Source organism: Cervus canadensis, chromosome 33 (assembly GCF_019320065.1).
Source record: "Cervus canadensis isolate Bull #8, Minnesota chromosome 33, ASM1932006v1, whole genome shotgun sequence".
Classification (NCBI taxonomy): Eukaryota; Metazoa; Chordata; class Mammalia; order Artiodactyla; family Cervidae; genus Cervus; species Cervus canadensis.
The window spans coordinates 16,134,047-16,160,783 of NC_057418.1; the positions used below are offsets into that span (position 1 = coordinate 16,134,047).

General features: G+C 45.8%; 1 protein-coding gene across 3 annotated transcripts in view; it reads left to right on the top strand.

Annotated features, from left to right (window-relative positions):
* Positions 1 to 2,857: 2,857 nt before the first annotated feature.
* The window catches only part of PHACTR2 (phosphatase and actin regulator 2), a 291,012-nt gene continuing 267,132 nt past the window's right edge, over positions 2,858 to 26,737 (top strand). Inside the window, exon 1 of one of the 3 annotated variants that reach the window (XM_043456807.1) lies at positions 2,858 to 3,179. In XM_043456807.1, the coding sequence (XP_043312742.1) occupies positions 2,966 to 3,179 (214 nt within the window). In that variant the 5' untranslated portion in view covers positions 2,858 to 2,965. The remainder of the gene's footprint in view (positions 3,180 to 26,737) is intronic. The other 2 variants (XM_043456804.1, XM_043456806.1) reach the window with 2 other exon arrangements.

Consider the following 26,737-nt stretch of genomic DNA (forward strand, 5'->3'; position numbering starts at 1 on the left):
AGCAGAGTGGAAGAAAGTGAGCCTAGAGGCAGAGTCTCTTCCATTAAAGGGAAGGAGAAGATGAAGTTTCAAGCTGAAGACATGGCAGTGAAAGCAGGCTGGAAACCCTAGAGAGATTTACTTTAGATGGAGAAGGGACAGAGCAGACACATTCATGGAGGAGGGAGAATTCAGCTCTGGGCACAAAGATTGCTCAGTGTCAAGGAAACTCCAAGAAGACAAGCCCTCTTGGGTACTGGGATCTAGAGATCAGGAAACCAGTCTAGACTGAGGAAGAGACTTGCAAGGTGTCTCTTGGCAGTTAAAGCTAAAGGTAAGGTTTCCCAGGAAAAAATATGTCAGGTGTGAAAAGAAAAGAGCTGATGCTGGACCCCTGGGGAGCACTGGGTAAGAACAGACAGAAAAAAGAGATCCTGAGAGGAGGGCAGCAGGGAGACAGAAAGGCGAGATAAGTGTCCCAGAACCTAGGGACACAGAATCAGGAACAAGTGGTCCAGAGTGTCAAGAGTTGCAGCAGGGGTCAGACCTGAGAGGTCCCCAGTCCATTCAGTAACTAAGTGCTCAAAAGCTATGGTGCCCAAAGAAGCTCATGCAAACAGCGTGGGCAGAAGTCACACTGTAGATGGTGATGGAATGAGGATGGGGAAGGGGGACTGGAAGAACAGGGACTAGCAAGTAGATGCTACTATTTCTAGAAGCATAGTGGTGCCTGGCCCAGTGTCTGGCCCTCGAGAAACACTTCAACACATACTGACTAAGTGAAAGTTGAAATGATTAACTGCTGACTAATGAACAAGGGAAGACTTCATGTGTTCTGGAATATTCTGTTGTTGCTGTTTGGTCGCTAAGTTGCGTCTGACTCTCTTGCGACCCCATGGACTGTAGCCCTCCAGGCTCCTGTCCATGGGATTTCCCAGGCAAGAATGCTGAAGTGAGTTGTCATTTTCTTCTCCAGGGGATCTTCCCAATCCAGGGATCAAACACGCATCTCCTGCATTGGCAGGCAGATTCTTTGTGCCACTAGGGAAGTGCTAATGTGCCACTAGGGAAGCCCTCTGGGATATTCAGTAATTCATTTATTTAGCATCAAAAGGGATGACACACAGGATAAACCTGAAAGGGAGAAGCAGGAGGCCTGGAAGGACGGTGAGGGCGCCCATACTGTGAGCGAAGGGGAGAATCCAGTGGGGTGAGACCCAAGTACAAGGAAAGAGGCTGATGTGCCCCAGAAGAAAAGCAGCTGGCAAGGGGAGCTAACCAGAGAAAGTGGACCAGCGGGATACAGACAGCATCACTGGTAAGACCATATGTAGGACAGCAAACGATGATAAGGAATAGCTTCGTAATCTAATGTCATTTACAGGGGAAAGTGGCAAATCCTTCCCACGGCCCTTTCAATCCCACCAAAAGACCTATCTGCTGAAACACCGCATGTTGGTGCACTAAAGCACAGGCATCTTTTTTTCTGTTCTAAACTACACAAGGTATCCATCGAGGCAATAACACTTGAAGCTGTGTAAATTTAAGGAGGTGGGGAAATAGGAGATATTTAGAGCAGGACAGACAAGCATGGCTGACTTTGTGGAAATGGACCTGTTTTTGGAGAGTTCTCACAGCAACACTGGGATAATCATGCCCTTCCCCGAGTTGCTCTGAGAATTATAGGTGAAAACCCTTTCAAATTATTAAGGGCAAGCTGCTGTTATTATTATGACCGAGTCACTACAAAGCCCTTTGTGGGTATTAATGTACCTCTCTAGCTTGCACCCCTCACTTTGGACCCCCCCTTTCTCTCACCACCTGTGCCTGAGTTGTTTTTTTTTAACTAAAAGGTATCATATGTGCAAAGTGTCTGACAAGGCACTTGGCATATGGGTGTGGGTGCCAATAAATGTTAACTGTGTTAACTCTTCCTCCCCTCCCCCGTCTCCTTCTCTGCCTGCTGCCTCACTCTGGCCCATAAGTGAACCCAGGGAACTTCGCCCCTTGCCATGAGCTTTCAAGAATGGCGACAGCTGGGTCTGGCTCTGGGCAAGTCACAACGTGGGAGCATAATCATAAAACTGATAAAGCTTAGGTTGTGAAGTCACCAGCTGAATCGCAAGATCTCCATTGCCCGTCTCGCACAATCCTACAAGGCACGGAGGTAACTCTGATTTCCAGTCGACAGCAGCTGGGAGACCCGTCTTTCCACTGCAAAGCTTTGAGGCAGACTTCCAGTAGGCATTCATTCATTCACTCGGTTGTTTGGAAGCCTGGCCTTTCAAACATGACCTACGGGTCTACCCAGGAGACAGAAACCCAGGAATGTGGGCAAAGGTGGGAGGCAGAGAGGGCTTCGAGGGCAAGGGGTGAGAGGGGAGGTCTGTGGCCTTGACTTAAGGGTCTCCAGGATGGGTCACGAGCCCACCAACAAGTCCAGTGCCTTTTGGTGCTGCAGTTTGGCAGTTTGGCATCCTTCAACTGGGTATGAGCCTTTCGATTCCATCACAGGGCGCTCAAGTGTGTGTGCTTGGCATTCCTTGCAACCCCGGCCCACCGCCCCGGTCCCTCCCCATGAAAATAGTCTTGTTAACCTTGACCTTGCATCCCCAGCTCCTGACGCCCTGGCTCCACTCATCTCAGGCCTGCGAGCTGGGTATGACCGGAGGGGACCCTCCTGCCGCCAATCTGCAAAGGGCCGTGCCCCGGCCCAGGGGGTGGAGCAGCGGGCAGGTTCGCGGGCACTGAGAGCGGCCCAGCTCCGAGCCCTGCGGCTTTCGCCCGCGGGAGCGAGAGCCGGCTGTAGGCGGCTCCTTCCTGTGCAAACTTTTCTGTCCTCTTCCTCCTCCCGCCCTCCCCACCAGCTTCTCCGCGCCCGGCGTCCAGCCTTCCCCGCCCTTGTCGCTGCCTCGGGGTCGCCGCACGCCGGGCAGCGCGGTCCGCGGCGCCGGCCCCACCCCGCGCTCCGGGCCGCCGGGAGCCGATGGCCGAGGCGGGCAGGAGCCCCGCGGAGCCCCCGGGAGAGTCGGCCGGGCAGGCGGCGGCCGAGGTGCCCGAGCCCGAGACGCCCGCCGGGCCGCCGGCGCCCGCCCTGCGCAGGCTGCCGGGGGACCCGAGCCCGCGCGGCCGCTCGCAGAGCGACCTGTCGTCGTGCTCGAGTCGGGGCCGCCCGCTCCGCGTCCACATCTCCGGATCAGGTGAGGGCCGCTCGGGCGCCGGGGGCCGGCGGAGGGCCGGCGCGGGCAGGTGGCTGCGATGGGGACACGGCCAGCCCGGGGCGTCCGCGGGCACTGGCGGCTGGAGGGGAGGAGGGGACGGGGGGGTCGGGGCTGGGCGAAGCTGAACCCCTCACCCTCCCAGCGGTCCCGTCCCCAACCCCCTCCCCACCTTCTGTCGCTGCCCCTCTCCGGTACCCTCGGAGAGAGATGCTCCAACCCGGCTTCGGCCGGTGCGCGGGGTGGTCGCGTGTTTCTCCGGGGCGAGGTGCACCCGCCGCGATGCGGAGCGCTCCCTCCCGCGGGCTCGGCTGCGGTGCGGCGCCCGGGAGCACCGGCGACTCTGGTTCTTAGGCTTGTCCATCAGGAAGAGGAACCTTCTCTCGGTCTTCAGGGCGACTTTGGTCCCTCGGAAGGGTGCGGTCCTCTCACTTGGGGGGTGGGGGACGGCTAACATGTTACGGTTAACATGCAAGTCTTGAAAACCCTTCCAACTGCTCATGCTTCTGAAATAAAGCCTTCTTTGGGGAGTTGCTGGTCAGAGGACCCGGGGTATAAACGCCCCCGCAGGTGTGGTCAGAGTTTGGTCGTGCTGTTGGGTCATTGATCCTTCACCGTTTGACCAAGCCTGGAGTGGGCATCTCTGCGGTAAGCCCGGCCCGCCGGCTTGGGGGGCATCTCCGGGCACCGGCCGGGCAGAACCCGGCTGAGGGCCGAGCTGTGTGTAACGTGGGGCAGATGACTTAACCTCATCTCTCATATCTCGGTATTTAAAGTGGGCATCAGAGTGTGGAACTGCCACATGCGGAGGTTAGGGGGATTAAATAATTAATAATTTTTAAAATGCTTTGCAACAAAGCATTATCCTAAGAACTGCAGAACGGTTTCTGAAAGTCCACCAGACTTGTTAAGTTTCTACAGATTGTTTTCTGGTTTGCAATCTTGGGAGGACTGATGCTAAAACTACCAATGGTGCAGCGACAGACAGATCTTATACACTGCCTTCCCCAAGGTTCCCCCACAGGCTCGGTGCTTGAGTGGGGGCGGAGGGGGTGGGGGTTGGCCGGGATGGGTAGGTAGGCCTTGAAGGGCTAAGGCAACCTGACTCCTAGCTGAAACCTAGTTTCCCCTTCAGCAAAGGCACATTTTCATGTTCCTGACTCCATGCCATGGGCCACCTACCTCTGTTTTCCATTCCACCGCTCCTTTTTATTCTTGTATTATCGTTTTTGCCCTACCATGTGTATAGGTAGAAAACATGAAAAGTGTTGTTGATCTGACTTTGCAGATCACCTTGGATAAAGCCAGTCAGAATTCTTAAATTCAACTGGTGGGATGTAGGTTATGGGATGTGTTGTAAAGGGTCTTCTGCCAAATTCATGTTGTGGAAAGTATTGAGCTGAATGTGTTTTTCCTCCTGGTTTTTATGTCTTGGCCAGACTGAACTTGACTCCTGGATAATCTTGATTGATTTTTTCTTTTGAACAAAGATTAACTGTTCAGATGACTGTAAAGAGGAAACTGAAAATGCGTCCAGTTGGTGACTGCAGATAAAATAAGCATCGTGTGTATCACCATTTTTCATTTTCATAGATGGAAATCAAGGCCTATGCAGCAAAGAGGCAGTAAAAACCTTTTGGGGCTTGCCAGGTGGCTCAGTGGTAACGAATCCGCCTGCAATGCAGGAGACTCAGGTTCAATTCCTGGGTCAGGAAGATCCCCTGGAGAAGGAAATGGCAACTCACTCCAGTTTTCTTGCCTGGAAAATCCCATGAACAGAGGAGCCTAGCAGGCTACAGTCCATGGGATCCCAAAAGAGTTGGACATGACTTAGCAACTAAAAACAACAAAACAAGAACCTTTTAAATATGAGCGTGCAAAGTGCCCATCGTGTGAACTGTGGACTTCAAGTTATAAAATTATCTTGTCTCCAAGAGCTCTACACATTCTATATGCTTTTAAAGGATATTAGGAAGTGACAGATTTCAGCTGCTTCATCCCCAGGTCCCCAGGAAGCTGACCCATGGTGTGAAAGAGTGAGCTTCTGTGTGAATTTCATCTTCAGCACTGAGCCTTGAATTTCTTTAAGAATAGGCTAAACACAATGAGGAGTTCCCTGCATTTCTTAAGAGTCAGAGACAAAATGAATGAGTTGGTCCCTCACTGACACATACAGCCAGGCTAGATGGATGGAGAATCAGTTAGATGACAGAGCTGATAACTGACTTGTCTTAGAGGCGCAATAGGAAGGTTACAACCCCTTGTGATAACACCCCTTGACCCGAGGGAGGGCAGCCCAAATTCGAGGCCCTCCCCCAGAAGTCGTAGGCGCACAAGTGGTCAGTGTCCCATGTGAGATCACATGTGGCCTGAAAGGAGCCAGCCCCAGACCAGCAGCATGGGCCTCATCTCAGGATCTTGGACCCCACCCCAGATATCCTTAACCTCAATCTGCATTTCATAAGGTCCCCAGGTTGTTAGAGGAGACCTAATATTTGAGAAGCATTTCTCTCTGCCACAAAGTTGGTTACACCTAGGAGTCCCTTGGAAAGTTAAGAAAGCAGAACCACGAGCAAAATCACAACAGAACAATTTATGGCTGTGTCCCAGCTCTGGGGATTCTGATTTAATTGGCATCAGGCGATTCTAGTGTGTGGCAGGGTCTGAGAAGAACCTATGGCCTGTATATCAGTATGGCTTGCTGCCATGTGATACTGTGACAAGGGCTTGGCCAGGGCGAGCGTAAGGTGGAAGAATTTGGTTTAATATCTTACCAGTATTCTCCTTTGCTGCTGCCCCCTTCCAGGGGGCTTTTCTTACTACCTTTCTTTTTTTTTTTGGCCACACCGTGTGGCATATGGGATCTCAGTTCTGCAACCAGGGATCAAACCTGTGACCCCTGCATTTAACCCCTGGACCACCAGGGAAGTCCCTGTCTTGATCTCAGCTCAGTTCAGTTCAGTCGCTCAGTCTTGTCTGACTCTTTGTGACCCCATGGACTGCAGCACGCCAGGCCTCCCTGTCCATCACCAACTCCCGGAGCCTACTCAAACTCATGTCCATCGTGTTGGTGATGCCATCCAGCCATCTCATCCTCTGTTGTCCCCTTCTCCTCCTGCTAATTGTCAGTAAGTTATTCCTAAGGGTTCATTTCTTATAACGAGGGAACTGCCGGGGTGAGTCCTTGGTAGAGTGTTGAGCGGGTGGGGACTTTGCAGCGGTGTGTGGCTGGGAGGGGCCGAGGAGGGCAGGGAGGGGAAGACTGCAAAGTGTCCTTCAAGGGCTGTCAGAGAAGAACCTCACTCTGTCATTACCAGCCATCCTGCCTACCCTGTCTGTCACCCCACCTCCCAGCCCTGCTTTCTCCTGCTTTTCTCTCCACGAAACAACAATAAAAACTTGAAACTCGAAAATTTTCCTACCATGCCGATAAGAGACAGTCCAATACAAACAACATTTTAAAAAGACCAGCTCTGCGCTTTCCCTCTGTTGACTCCGTGGAGATATCACAAGAGAATCCACTTTGTTTGTTTGTGCTTTATTACTGGATTTCTGTCCAAGCTTCAGTGGCTTTTACTTAACTTGTGATTGGAACAGTTGATTTTTCACATGATAAAGATGCATGTGCTTTGTCAGCAAAAACTCTAGTTTTCAATTTTAAAATCCACACAAAATGTGTGAAGAAAGCCATATATTTTCAAATAAGTACACTTAAAGAATATAACTGAAGTAACACTGGAATTGATACATCAGTCCTTTTATTGAGGTTAAGAAAACAGATTGTTTTTGCTTTATGGTTTTGAACTCACAGTTCTGGAATTCAACAAAAGTTTTGCATTTTAAAAATCTAGTATAATTGTAAATTATAATTTGTAAATAAAGTGGTGTTTTATCCATTTTTAAAAATGCCCAAACAAGGGTTTCATGGTATATGGACAGATGTTCTTTTAATTTTTAGGTCAATCTTCTTCTGCATTGGAAACTTTTAATATATTCAGTGGGTTCTGATGTTCTTTTCTGATAAGCCCAATAATTAGTAAGTAAAGAACCTTAGAACACAGCCCAGGGCTTATTCCTATTGTAAGCTCTTAGCCAGTGCTGACTGTGGACCTACTGTGTGCCAGGCACTGTGCCCATCAGGCTGTAGGAGTACCAAGAGGTATTTGGTACTTGGTCTTGGTGTTTGGTCTGCAAGTGATGACTTTTAGTCTTGCATGTAGGGCTACACAGAACAAAGAACATTTGAGCCACTTCAAAAAGGGAGAGATGAGCAGATGGACCACTTTATCAGCTTGGTGTCCAGACACAGTCTCATCTCTTGCAGTACCTGATTCATTCCTCTGGCATCCCTACGTCCTGGTGTATACAGGTGTATGTGCATGTGTGCTAAGTCGTTTCAATTGTGTCCGACTCTTTGTGACCCTAATGGGCCGTAGCTCCCCAGACACCTCTGTCCATGGAATTTTCCAGGCAAGAGTACTGGAGTGGGTTGCCATGCACTCCTCCAGGGGATCTTCCCGACCCAGGGATCGAAGCCGCGTCTCTCACGTCTCCTGCATTGGCAGGTGACTTCTTTACCACTAGCACCGCCTGGGAAGATGGCAGATCCAGTGTCTTTTCTCTTAAGTCTTTTATCCCTGGCATGTTCAGTGAGGAGTGGAGCGAGAAATCTAGCCAACCTGGATGTTCCCTGCACCCGTACCTACGGCCACTGCCATGGGCTGCTGCTATCCAAGATGGGTTCTGCAGTCGATGGTCAGCTGTCCCACTGGGGGAGAAGTCCTTGTTATTCACACCTGGCCGGTGCCCCCAGAGTGCCTCCCACTGCCCTCTGAGGTTCTAACTCTTCCAGTTGGTGTTTGCATGCTCAGCCATTGTTTTCCAAAGCATAATGCCATGCTCGAGGGGCGGGGGGAGGGGGCGGTATCCCAAGGGGACTCTTCGGCCCCATCACAGTGGACAGTGGATGCCGGCTCACTTGCCATTCACATAACTCAAAGTGGTTTCTTTTACCAAACAGAGACCATTTGGCTCTGGGTACAATTTCTGTCCTTGCCTTCTCCCTGGAGAGTAAAGTCATCCTTCCGGGAAGGGCGGGGCAGACAAGACCCAGCCTGTGGCCTGGCCTCGCCAAGCTGTGTGGTCCCGGGGCAGACCTGCGTGCCCCCACTGCCCCCAGGAAGGGAACCTTTTTCTTTGTGCAAGGACGACGGGCTTCTCATCTCACCAGGAGCTGACCACTGGTTATCCCCAAATGGGCGCCTTTATCCAGTGCTCACAAAGACACCCTCTAAGCTGAGATGGGCCTGTACCCAAGGCTAGCACATTTTAGAACTCAGCATCACCTGTTAGCCTGTAGCAGTGGCTGAAACACTAAAACTCATTCTCACCTGTTAGGTAAGAACATGCCTGTTAAGTCTGGTTGCACTAGACCTGAAGCTGAGACCAGAGAAGAGCTGTCAGGAACGGCCCTGTGACCAGTTCCTCTTTCTCTTCTAGCGCCTCCTCAGGATGGCAGGGTCTCCCTGACACTCAGCTTCTCTCAGCCTCTCTGCTTCCTAATCTGAACAGGTTCTCCTCACGGGTGCTTCCTCATCCGTCCAGTTCCACAAACCTCATGTCGTGGCTTCTACCTCCCCTCCCGCAACTTAAACTTTGCTTCCTCTTAGCTCTCATCTGTATGTTTACCTGGAAAATTTTCTTCATATTTTTTAGTTCAGATTCTCTAGAAAAGATCCACTGTCTGAAGTCATAGGTCATAGGTCACACAGAGCTCATGGAGCCATTGTCTGTCTTGATCCAACATCCACGCAACCTCGAGCCAGTGGTGGCCTGAAGGGTGAAGTGATGACATAGTGCCATCAAGGTCGCTTAGGAAGAACCAAGCCAGGGCAGTTTCCTTGCTTCATTCAATATTTCATTCATTCATTCATTCAAATATTTCCTGAGGCAAAGGCTGCTGTGTGCCATCACTGTTCTAGGCTCTGGGTTCACACAGGTGAGCAGATATGGGCTCTGCAATTTGAGGAATAAAATCGAAAGCAGAAAGGTTGTGGCCAGCTAGAGACAGCAGCAGGTCCAGTGGTCTAAGGCATTGTTACCAGCCATGTCTGTGCTCAAAGCATGACTGGTGATTTCATGTCTGTTGTTCTTGTTTTCAGAGGAGGCACACAGAGTGAATTATCCCTAACCTGGGGAAGCTCTGGTGGGCATCAGTAGTTCAGTGGTAGCTCTGAGACTGCTGGCAAAGCTGTGGATTTGTTTTGAGCCCAGCCACTGCAGGGAGGACGCTAGGTGAGGGGGCATAGCTTGATTTTTTTTCCTTCATTCATTTAGTCAACAAACAGCTAGTGGGCTAAACACAGAGGCTGCAAAGACATCCCTGAGGAAAAGTGAAGGGGAAGACAGTCAAATGAACCGCTGACTACAGTGCCAAATAGTCTGAGCTATGACTTGTGCCTCTTGTGGGCCTTGGGGAGAACGTAGAAGACTCAGCTATTTGAAATGGCTTGAAGGAGGGTAATCAGGAAGGGCTTCCTGAAGGAGGTGAAACTTGTACTGTCTCCAGGCAAGAGAAGGAACAGGAAGGTGGAGCTGGGTGGACTAGAGGAGTAGTATTTGGGGAGAGGAAAGAGTAGAGAAAAAGCCCCAACGCCTGAGAGAAGCCGGCATCATCAGAAAACAGCAGTTCCTTCGGCTCTCAGTAGGGTCCTGGGGGAGAGAAGGGAGATTAGGGTCTGGGCCAAGTCTAGAGCACAAGAGCTTCCTGTGTCTGAATGCTTCCTGGGGAACACAGTTCTGGTGACATTTGTAAGGCATTTGCGGGCTCAGTAGGGGGCGTGTTTGGAGTATATGCTGACATGGACTCTGAGGGACAGTGGTGGGGAAAACATAGCTAGCTGAGATTTGAGACCCAGAATCACGGTTATTATCTGTGTGATCTTGGTCAGCTTACTTCCCCTGCTTCCCCTGGGCTTCCTTATATCTGACCTGGAAACGATTAGTAATGGTGACACCCAGCTCATAGGGTTCATGGGAGGCTGACACTGTGAAGGTGCTTTTGAACTTTAAGTGCCGTGTAATGGTGGCACCTCGGGCCCGCGTCCATCACAGGACTTACTGTGGTGCGTTAACGGCGCATCCTTCCTCGTGCTGTAACAGCGCTGAAAACAAACTATGTTTTATTGATTTTTTTCATTGTCAGTGCCAGGTATGGGGCCTGGTATACAGTAGGTGCTTACTAAATATTTATAGACTTAATGCATGTAGTCCCTAAAAGTCATGCATCATGTGGGATCTTAGTTCCCCAAGCAGGGATCGAACCTGAACCCCTTGCATTGGAAGTGCAGAGTCTTAACCACTGCACTGCCAGAGAAGTCCGTAAAAGTCAGTCCTTTTAACATGAAGTTGTAAATCAAAAAACTAGGCAAACTGATTTTAAAAAAAATGAATGGAAAGTTGGATAGAAGTAATGATTCTCTAAGGTTTAGAACACGCACACAAAAACTCTAACTGGAGTGTTCTTTTTATTTATTTTTAATTGGAGGATAATTGCTTTACAGTATTGTGTTGCTTTCTGCAACCAGAGTGTTTTCGAAGAGCAGTTAGTGAGACACGGAGCATTTCCTTGGGAGTATTGTGCAAACCTCGCTTCACAACATCTTCATAGAAGTAGCTTGTGAGAGGGAGATGGTGAATGTCAGTCCCGCCGTGGGCTGGTGCTGATGGAGCCCAAGTAAGCCAGATTCTGCAGCCTCCCTGCAGGGGGTTGCATGCAAAAGTGTGGGCAGGAGGGCTGAGAAGGAAGTGAACGCTCAGGCAAAACCAGTCCTGCATTATTTACACACGCTATCACGTTTCGTCTTTATAGCCACCCTGTGACATCGCTATGTATCAGCTCCATTTTTTTTTTTTTTTTTGCTGCCCCACATGATATGCAGGATCCTAGCTCCCCAACCAGGGATTGAACCTGTGCCCCATGCAGTGCAGCGAGGAGTCCTAACCGCTGGACCACCGGGGAAGTCCCTCAGCGCCACGTTTTAAATAACGAAACTGGTTTCAGAAAAATGGAGCAATCCACCCAAGTCCGGCAGGTAGAACTGATACATTTTGATGACTTCAAAGCTCACACGCTTGTCCTTACCGCATCAGACCTAGCGGCACAGCCATCGCCCCTCAAAGAAAATGACTCATATGTACCCTCTACCACCAGGGAAGAAATCCAGTCACGATTTACTCTATAAAATACTATTCTGAGCAAGATCATCAGAATACCCATCTATTTCTATCAAAAGATCATTTTCAAGCCTCAAGCAGTTGTCTATTTTAAGGTCTACCCAACACTTCATGTTTCTAGTATAAACAACACATTTGAATTCACTCTAATGGGATTCTTGGATCCAGTATTTTCAGACAAGCGCGCTTCAGTTTTCATTACCGAGGCGCGATCTTTTAGCCTAAAACTACTCAATCTTGGAGTCATGTGTTGAATTCATGCCCCATACCCCTGTCTTGTCTCAAAGTACAAGTGTAGTTTCAGTTACAGCAAAGCTCAAGAAGAAAACCCTGAAGCAGTTTTAGTGTTTTTGAAATCCTCTACCGGTGACTCATTATCTTTGATCACACTAGCTGAAATTTGCACAGAGAAGTGGGTTGCATGGCTTGCCCTTAGAAGGGTTTCTGAGATCTAGCTCACTGTGTGACCTATTGGCTAAAACTTGACATTTATATCCCTTACTTAGCAGTTTCTCGATGCCTCTGTGAAAGCTTGAGAAAAAGTAGCTATGGCTTATCCCTCACAACAGGAAGAAACTTGTGACTTGAAGAAAAATGCATTATCTATCTCCAGAGCTCAGGGCTATGACCAGGGCAGGAATATCATTGGTACGATGCTTCAGTTTTGATTGGCAGCTCACATATTTTAAGTATGTGACATATAATTTATGGCCATGATTCAGGCAGTTAGGGTTGGTCTGTAATCATTTGCCTTCATGTATATTTTTACCTACCTGAATGGCATCTATTTTTTTTACAGGTCTCATTTAAATTAGATAATAATTAAGAAACCTAAACATCAGTAACAAACATTCATTAAACCCCTCTTCTCCAACCTACTGGGCTTTATAAATCTTAGATTTCTCTCCTCTGGATGAAGGGTACAGAAAGATGTGATGATGACAAAGAATGTGATTTATATTTAATAAATGTAATAGCACATAGCATGTGTGTCTTCACATGTGTATTGTCTTTTAGAATTGTCATCTGCTTATTCCGATTATGGAAGATATGCTTATTTCAATTAGGATTCTATTGGGGAAAACAAACTTTGTGATTAAAATGTTCGATCCTTCATTTTATCCACTTGCCCCGATTATAGCACAATTGTAGCTGTTTCTAAAAATCATGAGACATAGATTTACTGTCAGTAAGGAAGATTTGAAGAGACATTCCAGAAATGGCTGGGGTATTGACCACATTGTGGGAATACATTTATAGTTTCCCAGTATGATTATTTTGGTGGGAATAACAATCATATGGATATCTAAGTCATTTGTATGACTTTATAGTAATACTTCCTGCGAGGTCATATGTGCTGACCAAGTAGGTCAGTTTGGACCATTGATGTAGTGACTCTGAGGCTGAGGAAGTAAAGAAGACAATGTGACATTTGTGGGAGAGATTCAGTAAGACATGAATGAGAGGGTTATTAAGTGACAGCAAGGATTTGCTCAAAATGAACAATTTTCCATAGCCAGTAATAGAGACTCCCTTGTTTGAAGGAAGAGAGTTTCTGTTTGTATAAGGATGCCGGAGCTGTTCAAAACCAATAAACAGAGCTGTGTGTTGTGAAGACCTAGAACCAGCAGCTGATAAGTTGCCTGTGGCCAAGAAGGGCACTGTTTCTCTATCTTTCCATCACTTTTTCTTTCTAGGGCCATATCTATCAATCAGTCTATCTATAATCTTTCTGTCCATTCATGCCTCCATCCATCCATGCATCCTCTCATACCAGATTCCTCTGCTGTTAGGAGCACAGGTCTCCTCAGAGTGTCTACGTTCACTTGTCTTCAGGTAGAGCAGAGACTCCTTGATGTCCCTGGACCCCAATTTCAAATGCCCAGCCTGGGCCAGGTAGTCATTTGCATCACTAGCTGTATCCATCATGTGGGATGCACTCTTATAGGTATAGAGAGGGTGGTTCTTAGATTAGAGATGCTTAGAATGTGGAAACCCACCAACAGTTGCCTCAGTGTATCAGAAGACTATCAAGGTGAGGAACTCCTGGGCTTCTGAGAAGCGACAGAGAAAAGCTAATGCCAGTTAAGATCAGAAAGAAGAAAGAGTGCGGTGGATGGAGACCACTTGGAATCTTCCAGATTAGGAATAAGGGATTAACAGATGTAAGTACTATATATAAAATAGATAAGCAACAAGGATTCACTGTGTAGTACAAGAAAATATACTCAACATTTTGTAATAACCTATCATGGAATATCGGCTTCCCAGGTGGCACTAGAGGTAAAGAGGTAATCCATGCTTCCCATGCAGGGGATGCTGATTCAATCCCTGGTTAGTGAACTAAGATCCTCAAAGTGGGTAATTTTTCACTGGGATGATGTTCTTTAGGCAGCTGACAAATTCCCAGAGGGCTGGGATCTGGAAAATGTCGGTGGCCTCAGGCGATGGCAAGATGGGAATACACTGGAGGCACCAGCAGCTGCCAGACAGCTGCAGAAGGAGAAGGAACGTGTGTTGAACTTTCCGAAGCTGAAAAACCTACCTTGTCCATCACAGCCCGTGTGTGAAAGTCCCCCCATCCCGCTTCCCGCTGTGGGCGTGGCTGCCGCGCCTGCCTTCTCTTCTGCGCACGCGCACATCCTTCACCTGCTACTCTTTTTGCTCCAGGTCGTGCCTTGATCACGTTTGCAGGCGCTCACCTGCATTGAACTCTTAGTGAGGACGCGGGTGGAGGTGTCTTGATATGTTTCAGCTGGTCCCTGGGCATCAGCAAGGAAGCTCTTAATCCCAGGCTGTGGTTTTTCAGCCGTCCTCACCTTGCTGCCCTGTCCATAGGCAATAGGTAACAAAGACAGGCCCCAAACGATGACAAGTTAGAGTCCCAGTCAGCCCCGCCGGGAAGCATTTTCTTCTAGAAGGGGTGATGTTACAGTGCATCAGAGCTATCACCGGCGTCCACATTTGACTTAGGTGACAAGGTTACAGTATTCAATTTCTCAAACGTTACTGCCCTTATGAATCACCGAGGATCTCGTTGAAATTCAGTCGGGGTGGAGATGAACCTTCTGCGTTTTTTAAAATAAACTTCTAAGTTTGGCTGACGCTGGTGGTCCATGAACCTCACTTTGAGGAGCAAGCCTCTGTGGATAGCTTTCATTCAGCTTGTCAACTATTTTAAGGATGGATTCCTTCTAGCACTAATGTAGCTTACAGTTCTATCCATGGAAACTTCTGTGCTGCTTGAAAGTCTGGTCTGGCTTTCCTGTTTGGTAAGCCTGACTATACATTATTTATAGTCGGTGGAAACGCTGAAAGATTTAGTGAGAGGGAGCCTTTAGAACTTCCACCCATGCAGGATATTTTGCTTGAAGACTGCCCATGTGAATTGGCTCCTGGAATTTTATCTGTAAAGGCTTTTTGTGTCTAGTGTCTAGCAGGTTTTCAGATAGTAGGATGAAGAGATGGAGATAGAATCTGTTTTGAGATGTAATTTTCATATAACACTGTATTAGTTTTAGGTGTACAACATAATGTTTGAGGTTTGTGTTGTGAAATGATTATTAGAAATGTGTACCCTTTGACCTAGAATTTTAAACTTTAATCCAGAATTTTTTTTTAACTTAACATTAGAACACTTTATTCACTGGATACTCAAGACCCAAATCCAGTTTTTGAGATGGCATTACCGCAAACATGAAAAGACAAGAGTAAAAGCTATTCAGCTTTTATATTTTCTTTTCTTTTATACTTTTTTCTTTCTTTTTTAAATTGAGGTATATTACATACAATGCTGTAAACAAAGTGAATTAGCTCTATATATACACATATCCCCTCCCTATTGGCCCTCCCGTCCCCCCACCCCCATCCCTGCATCCACTTAGGTCATACTTTTGAAAAGCTTTACTTCTGTGGAGTATTTTTCATTCCTCATTTCTCAGTCTCTGTGATGCCTTTTCTAGAGAAGAGGGAGGGGCTGAAGGGGACTGGAGCTGAGGTTATTGACTCCTAGACCAGGCTTCTCATGGACCTGAGAAGAAAGGGAGGCCTCAGGAACTTCTGCCCTGATGGGCTGGGAATGAACCTCCTTCTAAGGAGACTGCAGATACTAAGATGCACCTGAGAATCAGAATGTTGGTGGTGCCTCTGAGAATCATGAGGATGCTGGATAACAGGCAGATTCGAGGATGTGATAAGAAGATACATTGGGCTTGTCAACAGTGGTTGATATTACAATCCCGCAGAAAATACCCTTTAGAAATAAGAAGTGCAACAGTGGGGAGAAGCTACAGCTATAATAGAGAACTCTGATTTATGGTGTCCATCATGTGACAGTTTATTATTGCCTTGGATAATGCCTGAATTTTCCTATGTAACCACTTCATTCAACAAATATTTAACAAGATACATTTATTTATTTATTTGGCTGTGCTGGGTCTTAATTGTGGCACACAAGATCTTCGACCTTCATTGTAGTACATGGGATCTCTAGTTGCGTCATGAGAATTCTTAGTTGCGGCATGTAGGATCAGCTTCCCCGATAGGGATCAAACCCGGGCCATCTACATTGGGAGCACGAAGGCTTAGCCACTGGACCACCAGGTAAGTCCCAGCAAATAATTAAAGCAACAAGTATGCACTTAGCAGTAGCATGCAATAAACTCGAACTTCTCATGAGTTATAGACTGTCTCCCTTCTCTTTGAGTGCAGCATTTGCGTTCTAGACTCTTGTAATCTCCATACTGCCTCACTTACAGTTATTGCTTATAAAGCACGTTTTGGAAGTGATAGATTATAGTTGGGACAACTTGTAGGCACCTAGAAATGGTGAGAAGCCAGTGAGTAGGATAAGGGAGAAAGGTATGGTGAGGGAGGTTAGGAGTATTCAGATGACCTATGAGAACCTAAAGAATCAACACTTTAAAGACCTCATTGGATTGGAAGGAAATTACTGGAATTCACAGTGAAAGCATCTTTCACTGAAGTTGGGGGAATGGAAACCCAGAGAGGCACAGGAGGAATTAGGTTGAAGGGTAGTTTCAAAACCAGGGCCACAGATGGAAATAAAGGGTGGGGCGTGGAGGAAATAACCACCCAAAGTAAAAGTCTTCCTATGAAGCAATACTTTTCACATGGTCCCTTTCAGTAATCACTCATTAGCATGGTATTCAGTGCTCAGTTGTGTTCATTTATGGAGGATATAAAGCATGTAGAAGATGGTGCTTTATCAGGATTAAATACAATAAATCAAGACAAGTGTAGGGAGCATAGGAAGACTGGAATGATCTGTGAGAGTCAGGCACCTGTCACTTGCCAGGTATTTAAGGAGTGAAGTGAGCACTGTATTTAATCTAAATGCTTAAACATGCTTATCCCAACCTGGAAATGTGCCCTCAGGACTCAAGCCCATGCACATTTATTGATCCGTCAATGATGTTCAGCAGGTATTTACTGAGTCTTTACCATGTGCCAGTCAGAAAACAAAATCCAGCCCTTGGAGCTATATTGCAGCAGGGAATGTTAAAGATAAACAAAGCCTGGTGCTAGTTAAAGTTGAAAGGACAGATTCTGCTGCTGCTGCTAAGTCGCTTCAGTCATGTCTGACTCTGTGCGACCCCGTAGATGGCAGCCCACCAGGCTCCCCCATCCCTGGGATTCTCCAGGCAAGAACACTGGAGTGGGTTTCCATTTCCTTCTCCAATACAGATTCTGAGCAGTGACATTCTAGGCAGTGGGGAAAAGAGTTCAGGATGGACCGAACTCAACTTTACTTTGTACAGAGGTGGCTGGGTGTTTTAAAGTAGGGGTCCCCAGCCTCCCAGATCTAAGGCCTGATGATCTGAGGTGGAGCTGATGTAATAATAATAGAAATAAAGTAACAATAAATGTAATGCACTTGAATCATCCCCAAACCATCACCCCCACCTCAGTCCATAGAAAATCTGTTTTCCATGAAATCAGTCTCTGGTACCAAGATGGTTAGGGACTGCAGTTTTAAAGGAAGAGGAGGGAGCAAGGCGGGAGGTAGGCAGGGGCTTAGTAGAGTTGGGAAATTTAAAAAAATCACAAAAAGTATGAAAAAGGGGGGTTGGTGCACGTGAAACCCATTTAGCCTTGTTTGCTGGTGCTTATTGCTTACCACTATGGAAGTTCCACTTTATCTCTATTTTTATTACATCAGCTCCACCTCAAATCATCAGGCATTAGATCTGGGAGGTTAGGGAACCCTGCTTTAAAATACCCAGTCACCTCTGTACAAAGTGAAGTTGAGTTCTGACCATCCTGGACTCTTTTCCCAACTACCTAGAATATTACTGCTCAGAATCTTCCCCCAACCAGAGGCTGGATGTCAGGGGGCCGTATGTTCAGATTGGTTGGAACAAATAGTAAATTCTTTGGCAGCCTTGAGTTTTCTTAGGCAGGCACTTTAAGGGGGACTAGGGTCATCCTAGGGAAGCAGGGACATCCTTGAGCTGTTAGAAACTAGGTGAGCGTTTTTTCAAATATCTGTAGGCTAAGGTTGAGACCAAGTCAGGAAGAGGGCTCAGAGGGGCCTGGCTAAAGTTTGATCATGGAGCAAATCTTTGTCACTAGAGAAAGACAGTAAATGAAATAAATTTAAAAATAATAGAGGTGATAATAGGGATTCCCTGGTGGTCCAGTGGTTAAGACTCCAAGCTCTCAATGTAGGGAGCGTAGGTTTGATCCCTGGTCAGGGAACTAGAACCTGCCTGCTGCGTGTTTTGAATTAAGCCCACATGCTGCAACTATTTGGCCAGTGTAGCCAAATAGATTTTTTTTTAATCTACTCTCTTGGGAAAATAAAAAAGGTGGTGATAATAAAGTGCAAGAGGGACAGACAGGGAATACTAGGATAGAGGTGTGGAGATTGCAACCTTAGATATGATAGTCAAGATGAGCCTCACTGAGAAGGCACCATCGGGGAAAGCTCTGAGAAGTGATGGCGAGATACCTGAGGGGCAGAGGGAATGGACAGGGTGAAGGCTCAGAGGTAAGGATATTTTCTGCGTCTGTGGAACAGAAAAGAGACCTGAAGGATAGAGTGAGTTGGGAAGAGCAATAGCAGGCCATGGGCCTCTATAGAATGTTTCACTGATGTCAGTTTTTCTCTGAGTGAGATGGTAAGTTAGTGGGTGACTTGGGCAGAGGGGTTCCATATTCTCTGATGAAGTAAATGTGGAAAGCGGACTTGGGGAGACAGCCGCTTTGTACCAATATCCGATGAAGAGTGAGGCCACAGGTCTGACAGGGCTGGGGTGTCTGCCTCTTCCTTTCCACTCCCTTAGTTAATGGGTGGTGATAAATGGAATATTTCCTGCCATATTAGTAAACAAAGAATGCCACAGTCATCAGTGATTGCAGTCAGCACTGGATGGTGAGTTGGTAAACCCGGAGGGAACTCTGAAAGCAAATATCTGCCATCTAGCAGCCATCAGACTGTGGCCACTCCCTAGGTGAGCCCTGAGGAAACTAATGACATGAGGACATCAGGATACCGGCCCCAGAGAGCTGGGGTACATATCAAAGGAACGATTTCAGTGAGCCCAGACTGTTGCATCTTCCCATACATGATTTAGTTGCTAAGTTGTGTCCGACTCTGACTCCATGGACTGTAGCCTGCCAGGCTCCTTCTGTCCATGGGATTTCCCGGGCAAGAATACTGGAGTGGGTTGCCATTTCCTTCTCCAGGGGATCTTCACAACCCAATAATCAAACCCGGGTCTCCTGCATTGAAGGAGGTTTTGTTCCTGACTGAGCTATGAGGGAAGCCCATATGTAGAAAAGCACTAAATGCCTTAACTTGGGATACATGGTTTTCCTTTAATCGACAATAATCTTTTGAGTTCAGAATATCTGCCCTTTGTTGCAAGATATCTGTGTAACCCGGCTTCCCCTTCCTCTGCCCCGCTTCCCACCCACAACCTCCTCAGAACAGGGTCACTTGAAATGCTGCCTCCCAGGCTCGAAGTCCTAAAAATTCCTGCCGAATAAAACATAACTCAGTTTTTAGGTTGTGAATATTTTTAAGTTGACAGAATAATTAGCAAATTAGTGGGCCCTCTAAAGTCAGTGTTTTTAAAGGATATTTGTTTATTTATTTGGCTGCACTGGGTATTGGTTGTGGCACTCAGGATCCTTTAGTTCCAGCACGAACTTGTGGCATGTGGGACATAGGATCTAGTTCCCTGACTGGGGATTGAACTCAGGCCCCCTGTATTGGGAGCTTGGAGTCTTAGCCACTGAACCACTGGGGAAGTCCTTCTAAAGTTAACATTATGTGAAAGCAGCTGAACTAATCAATGACCTTTAGAATGTCCTCATCTAACCCCAGCAATTCACATTGAGATTGAAGAAGTACCAAAATAACAGTTTTCCACTTTTCCAGCCTCAGTAAAATCAGTTTATATGTTTTCCATCATTAAAATACATAATACATTCTTGATGCAGATATGAATGAAAGAAGTGTAGTTTTCTCTCACATACCCTCAACTTCATCTGTTTTTAGCTGGTATCCTTTTAGACTACTACTGTAGAAATACACGCAAATATATAGAAATCATTTTTTTTCTTCTTCACAAATTTGGGATTATGTATGCATAATCTATGCAAACTGTATCTTGTAGTCAAAAGTTTCTTGAACATTCTTTTGTGTCAATGTATACGATTTTCTCTCATTTTAAAGTTTGTAGAAAATTTCAGTCTAGCGCTATCATATTTTGGATAAGAACTTCCCTGTTGATAAACATTGCATTTTCTGCTGCGTTTTTGATTTTACAAACAATGTTCAGTGAACCTTGGACATGTATGTCTTTCTGAACATGTGGGTGTATTTCCATGAGAATATGCCCAAATCAACAGTGATCAGTCTTTAAAATCTAATAGCTGCTACTATATTTTCTTCTGAAGTTTGTACAAATGTACACACCCAGGAGAATGTGGGAGCACCCATTTCCCCACACCCTCCCCAGGACTGAAAACGATCAACATTTTTTAGCTTTTGCTAGTGTTAAGACTGATAGATTGTCTGTAGTTTCCTTTTTTTGTGGTATCTTTGTCTGGTTTTAGTATCAGGGTGATGGTGGCCTCATAGAATGAGTTTGGAAATTTTCCATCCTCTGCAGTTTTTAGGAACAATTTCGAAAGGATAGGTGTTAGCTCTTCTCTAAATGTCTGATAGAATTAGACTGTGAAGCTATCAGGTGCTGGACTTTTGTTTATTGGGAGTTTTAAAATCACAGTTTCAATTTCAGTGCTTGTGATTGGCCTGTTCATATTTTCTACTTCTTCCTGGTTCAGAAAGATGGATAGATGGTCTTTAGTTTTACATTTCTATGATCACTGCTATACTTAGCAGGTGTTTTATATCTTCAGCCATTTGTATTTTTTTCCTCTGACTCTGATCACTGCTGTACTTAGCAGATATTTTATATCACTAGCCATTTGTACTTTTTTCCCCTCTGTGATCTTCCTATATGTTTCCTCCTCCTGTTTTTCTAGTACGTTATGTCTCAGCTCTTAGCTCTTGCTAATTACAGGTAATACTCCTTCATCTGTTGCATACATTGGACATACGTATTTTCTATGATTTGGTTGCTTTCACTTTGTTCTCAGATGTCAGGAACAGATTTAGTTTGGATCAGGAACAGATCTCTGGGTCAGGAACAGATCTAGTCTTGATGTGTGAAGGTACATGTTTATACACACATTGGGAAGATTTACAAATATGCCATATATGCCTCCACTGGCTTTGAAATGCCCTTCAGTAAAAGCCATTCCGGCTTCTGTGATTCTTATCTTCCACTTCTAGTGTGGGAGGCTTCCTGCTTTGCTTTTGTCTGCACCTTTGCATAACTTCATTTAACCAGAGGGAAAACAGAGAGAAGGTATGTACAATCAGGTCAGGTTACCGTGAACAGCTGTGAAATTCAGGATATTTTCTGGGGGCAAATAAAAATGTGGGACACCACCCTGCCTGAAGCAAGTTTTCTATTGTCGTTGTTGGACAGATTGAGAGGTGTTACTTGGAGCCAAAGCCTTATCACTTTTCACACCAGCACTGCTGCTAAATTTCATTGCCTCCAGCCCCAGATCCTGTGTAAGTTTGGAAACAGCTAATATAACCATCTGTGAAAACTTGTGGGAAAAAAGAAGTGGGAGGTATCTTTCTGGTCTGTCTTGTTCTCTACCATGATGATCACCAACAGAAATACTGTACATTTCATTTATCAGTTTACTTTCTGCTTTTTCTGTTGCTATAATCTACATTCCTAAATTTCTGGCCATAGAGGGACAAATAAAATGTCTGACCACTTCATCGAAGGGTCAGAATTTTCCTCGATTAGATAGTAACCCCAGCCACCTGTCTGAGTAATTTTTTTCCAAGCTAATCATGTGGATTGTCTTTTTTTTTTGTCACATGTTGACACTCCCACTTACTCCCATTTTGCCACCATTACTCACAGATAAAATCTAATTATCACCTCGAGATGGTTTCTTGTCACATAATATAATCACAGGCACAAAAGAATTTAGAAAACTTGACATTTAGTGAGGGTTTTTTTAATTGTTTTTTTAAACTGATGTTTTAGCTGATATTTCACAATTACTAAAACATGGAAAAAGGGTAAAAAAGGAAGGAGAGGAGGAGGAAGGAAGGGAACCACATATTTTACTAATTAACCTGTTTGTAGTGTTGCACACATGCGTGCTTATTCATGTCTGACCCTTTTCAACCCCACAGACTGCAGCCAACCAGGCTCCTGTCCATGGGATTTCCCAGGCAAGAATACTGAAGTGGGTTGCCATTTCTTCCTCCAGGGGATCTTCCTGACCCAGGGATCAAACGCATATCTCCTGTGTCTCCTTGGCGGGTGAATTCCTTACCCCTGAGACACCTGGGAAGACCCATTTGTAGTGTTACATGGAAGTTAGTAGTAGAAGTGACAGTGAAAAGTCAAGATGTGTAAGAAACAAATGAACGAAGAAACAGATTTCAAGGACTTCAGGCAGGTTTCTGTTCTCTGTAGATAATTACCAATTCCCCAGCTTTGATTTGTGATTGTTCAACACAGAATTTTATGACACCAGGTACTCAATCAGCCAATCCCAGGTCATCCCAGACTTTAGTCCTTAGAGTTATTTATTTCAAAATGTTAAGTATGGACTTTTGGTCTGGGCAGCTTCAACGCACCCAGGTGCCAGGTAAAAAAGTGGGCCAAGAACTAATGGAAATGATGCTTGCTTGTCTTCCTCCATCCTGGAAGCCATGTTTGTCTTTGAAATTAAAAAAAGGTGGGAATGAAAGGGCTGACTCGCCCCAGACTCCCTTAAAGGGGCCAGAAGAATTGGTTGAGCGGAGTGCACCAATAAGAGATTCATTTGATTTGACAAACTTTCCATTTTAAAGATAAACATGACATTACTTTGCCAACAAAGGTCCATCTAGTCAAAGCTCTGGTTTTTCTTTTTTTTTTTTTTATTTTTTATTTTTATAATTTTTTTTTTCCAGTGGGTTTTGTCATACATTGATATGAATCAGCCATGGATTTACATGTATTCCCAATCCCGATCCCCCCTCCCACCTCCCTCTCCACCCGATTCCTCTGGGTCTTCCCAGTGCACCAGGCCGGAGCACTTGTCTCATGCATCCCACCTGGGCTGGTGATCTGTTTCACCATAGATAGTATACATGCTGTTCTTTTGAAATATCCCACCCTCACATTCTCCCACAAAGTTCAAAAGTCTGTTCTGTATTTCTGTGTCTCTTTTTCTGTTTTGCATATAGGGTTATCGTTATCACCTTTCTAAATTCCATATATATGTGTTAGTATGCTGTAATGTTCTTTATCTTTCTGGCTTACTTCACTCTGTATAATGGGCTCCAGCTTCATCCATCTCATTAGGACTGGTTCAAATGAATTCTTTTTAATGGCTGAGTAATATTCCATGGTGTATATGTACCACAGCTTCCTTATCCATTCATCTGCTGATGGGCATCTAGGTTGCTTCCATGTCCTGGCTATTATAAACAGTGCTGCTGGTTTTTCTAGTAGTCATGTATGTATGTGAGAGTTGGACTATAAGGAAAGCTGAGTGCTGAAGAAATGATGCTTTTGAACTGTGGTGTTGGAGAAGACTCTTGAGAGTCCCTTGGACTGCAAGGAGATCCAACCAGTCCATCCTAAAGGAAATCAGTCCTAAATATTCATTAGAAGCACTGATGCTGAAGCTGAAACTCCAGTACTTTGGCCACCTGATGCAAAGAACTAACTCATTGAAAAAGCCCCTGATGCTGGGAAAGACTGAAGGTGGGAGGAGAAGCCAACGACAAAGGATGAGCTGGTTGGATGGCATCACCGACTCAATGGACATGAGTTTGAGTAAACTCTGGGAGTTGGTGATGGACAGGGGGGCCTGGCGTGCTGCAGTCCATGGAGCTGCAAAGAGTTGGACACATCTGCCTGAACTGAAGGAGCAGGGCCATCTAATGGTCATTCACATTGGTCAGTGTGTAAATTACTTTGATCATCATCATAACTGCAGTATTATAGAGAAGTTCACTGTTAACATATTTGATTCTCATAATTTCAGTCTCTCTTTGACTCTCATTTAACCCATTTGACAGATGAGAGAAGTGCGAGATAGCCTTGGGTCATACAGCCAGTGAATGCCAAGTGGCTTCAAACCCAGGTCTTCTGATTCCAAGTCTAGACTGCTGCCATCACACCAGATAATCAGATAATTTACACTCCCGCGTCTGTGGGAGTGGGCATCTTGGTTGGCGATTGGAGGAGGAGGAAAGAGAAGGGTATGGAAGTGTCAGAGGCAGGTGGGCAGTGGGAGATACAACCTGATAGTGAGATAGTTCCTGCTGACTGCACAGGGTCTGGATGTTCAGTAACTGGCCTGGCTATCAGGGCCTGCTCCAGCTCCTCTGAAACTGGAAAAAATGCATCTGGGGAGGATGCTTTGAGGAACTCCAGTTCTTCATGTCTCAGTGTAGAAAGAATTCAGAAAGATGCAAAGTGATAGATTGTGTGTGTGTGTGTGTGTGTGAGTTGCTCAGTCGTGTCTGACTCTTTGCGACCCCATAGACTGTAGCCCGTCAGGCTCCATAGTCCATGGGATTCTCCAGGCAAGAGTACTGGGGTGGGTTGCCATTTCCTTCTCCATACAACTGCCTGTGTGTGTGTATGTGTGTGTGTCTGTGAGTCACTCAGTCGTGTCCGACTCCCTGTGACCCCATGGACTGCAGCCCGCCAGGCTCCCCCATCCATGGGATTCTCCAGACAAGAATACTGGAGTGGGTTGCCACTTCCTACTCCAAAGTGATAGATTAGAAGCAATTTATTAGACTAGGATGCTTGTGAGACTTACAAGCAGCTGGGCAAGAGAATGCCATGTTCCGAGCACGTGGTGAGCTACAGTTTTATAATCAAAGGGAAAGTGGGGTGGGGGAGAAGACCACCTTCTTCCTCCTCCTTGTGTAGACATCATGCTTGCATCGTCAGTTCCTTCTGCATGTCAGGCCAGGGAGTTTTCTTGTCCCTATATGGTCAAGTCAGGACTGTCATGGCACGATAAAAATGAGCGAAAAAGTGGTAACATATGCTAAAAATGATAAATCATTTCAGGTTTTAGTATAATGTCAACTTTTCCTTATATTTTTGTTTTTAGTGTGTGCAGAGGAGCGTGTCCTAGGAATCATTAACTTACTGGACTCACAGAACAGGAAATAGGTCTCCTGCTACCATTATTTTATTATTTGGAGGCATGTCTCAGGCTTCTGTTGCATGGTTTTGTTGCTGAGAAAGCCTGCTTGGCTTAGTGGTTAAGCAAACCTGCTTTCTTGATTGATTTGTAACTTACAGGGGTCTCCCATACATTTTTCTTTACTTACAATCTCCTTGTGGGACTAATTATTCAATCACCTGCTTTGTTCCTTTACTCTGTCCCTATCACCTTCAGAAATTCTAGTTGCTTTATCTTGGCCACCTCTTCCACCTGATACTCTTGTCTCAGGGCTGCAGGCACCAATGCCTTGCCCTTCCTCCCCTCCCCTCCCCTGTGTTGGCCTTGGAAACGTGTCATTTCTTTTGCCTGGACTCTGAAGGAATCAGAAAGGGGATACCTTGTAAGTAGAAATATAAGGCAACCATGTTCTTAAACAGGTAAGGTTCAGGCCAAGGATCCATGGAACGAGCTGAAACCATCTTCCATCCATGAGCATAGTCTGTAGATTGCTACCAGAGGCACCCTTCCTGGGTACTGCTTTAATTTTTCTCATTCCTTCCTAGAAATACACTTAAAGGATGGAGAAGGTCCTTCATGTCCAGTCCAGCCTCTCCAGCTTCAGGAGACCCCCCACCCTGAGTGGGAATTGTCTCCCTCCAAACCTCCTGTAGGTCCATCTACTCTCCTGCCCCAGGGGCATCTTCTTTGTGACCTCATGTCCAAAGTCTTTATTTGTGCCCACAGACTGAAAGGGAATGAAGAGAAACATTGTACAATAAAAATGTGAAAGACTCTATTTACATATAACAATATTATAGGGAGAATAAAAGTTATCCACCGTGTTTTTCTCCAACATGTTCAAATCTCCTGTTCACCTCCTTCTTCCTTATATGGTATAAATGATGTTCTATCAGTATTAGAAATGTTCAGTTTCCAGGTTCACGTGTAATAATGGTAAGGTTTTAAAAACAGAAGTCTTGACTGTCAGATCTATTTTAAGGACCACGTTAAATGTTTTCATGTTCGTTTTCACTTTGGGGGCCACGTGGTGGAGAGACCAGGAAGCTCACTGTTTTACTTATTCTTCTCATCTTTTTCTTAGTAATATTCTGGGCAGAGGAAGGTTTAAGAGGATGTGTAGGCGAATTGTGTATTTCCAAGGTAGATTGAGGCTACTTTTATATTGCACAGAAGTAGAAATCTTCTTACAAAATCTAGGGTAGGCTATTTGTTTCCTAGCTGGTCTTTGAGTGGACAGGGTTTTTTTTTTTTGTTTTTTTTTTTTTTAGCCCTTTGAAGAAAATTCCAGGACCTCATTGCAAACTGTAGACCCAGTAGTGGTGACTAGGTGGCTGAAGGGTGTGTAAACATCTCTCCGATGACTGAGCAACCAGAATGCCTGGGTGTGGGTTAGGTGTCTCTCCCCTCATTTGGGGGCGGGGAGATCTGAAACAAAGGCCAATGAAAGAAAGGGTTGCTTGGCAGATGATAGTATCCTGCAGCCCCTCTCAGCCCATCTTTGGCTTTCTCTCACATTTGGGGTGGACTGG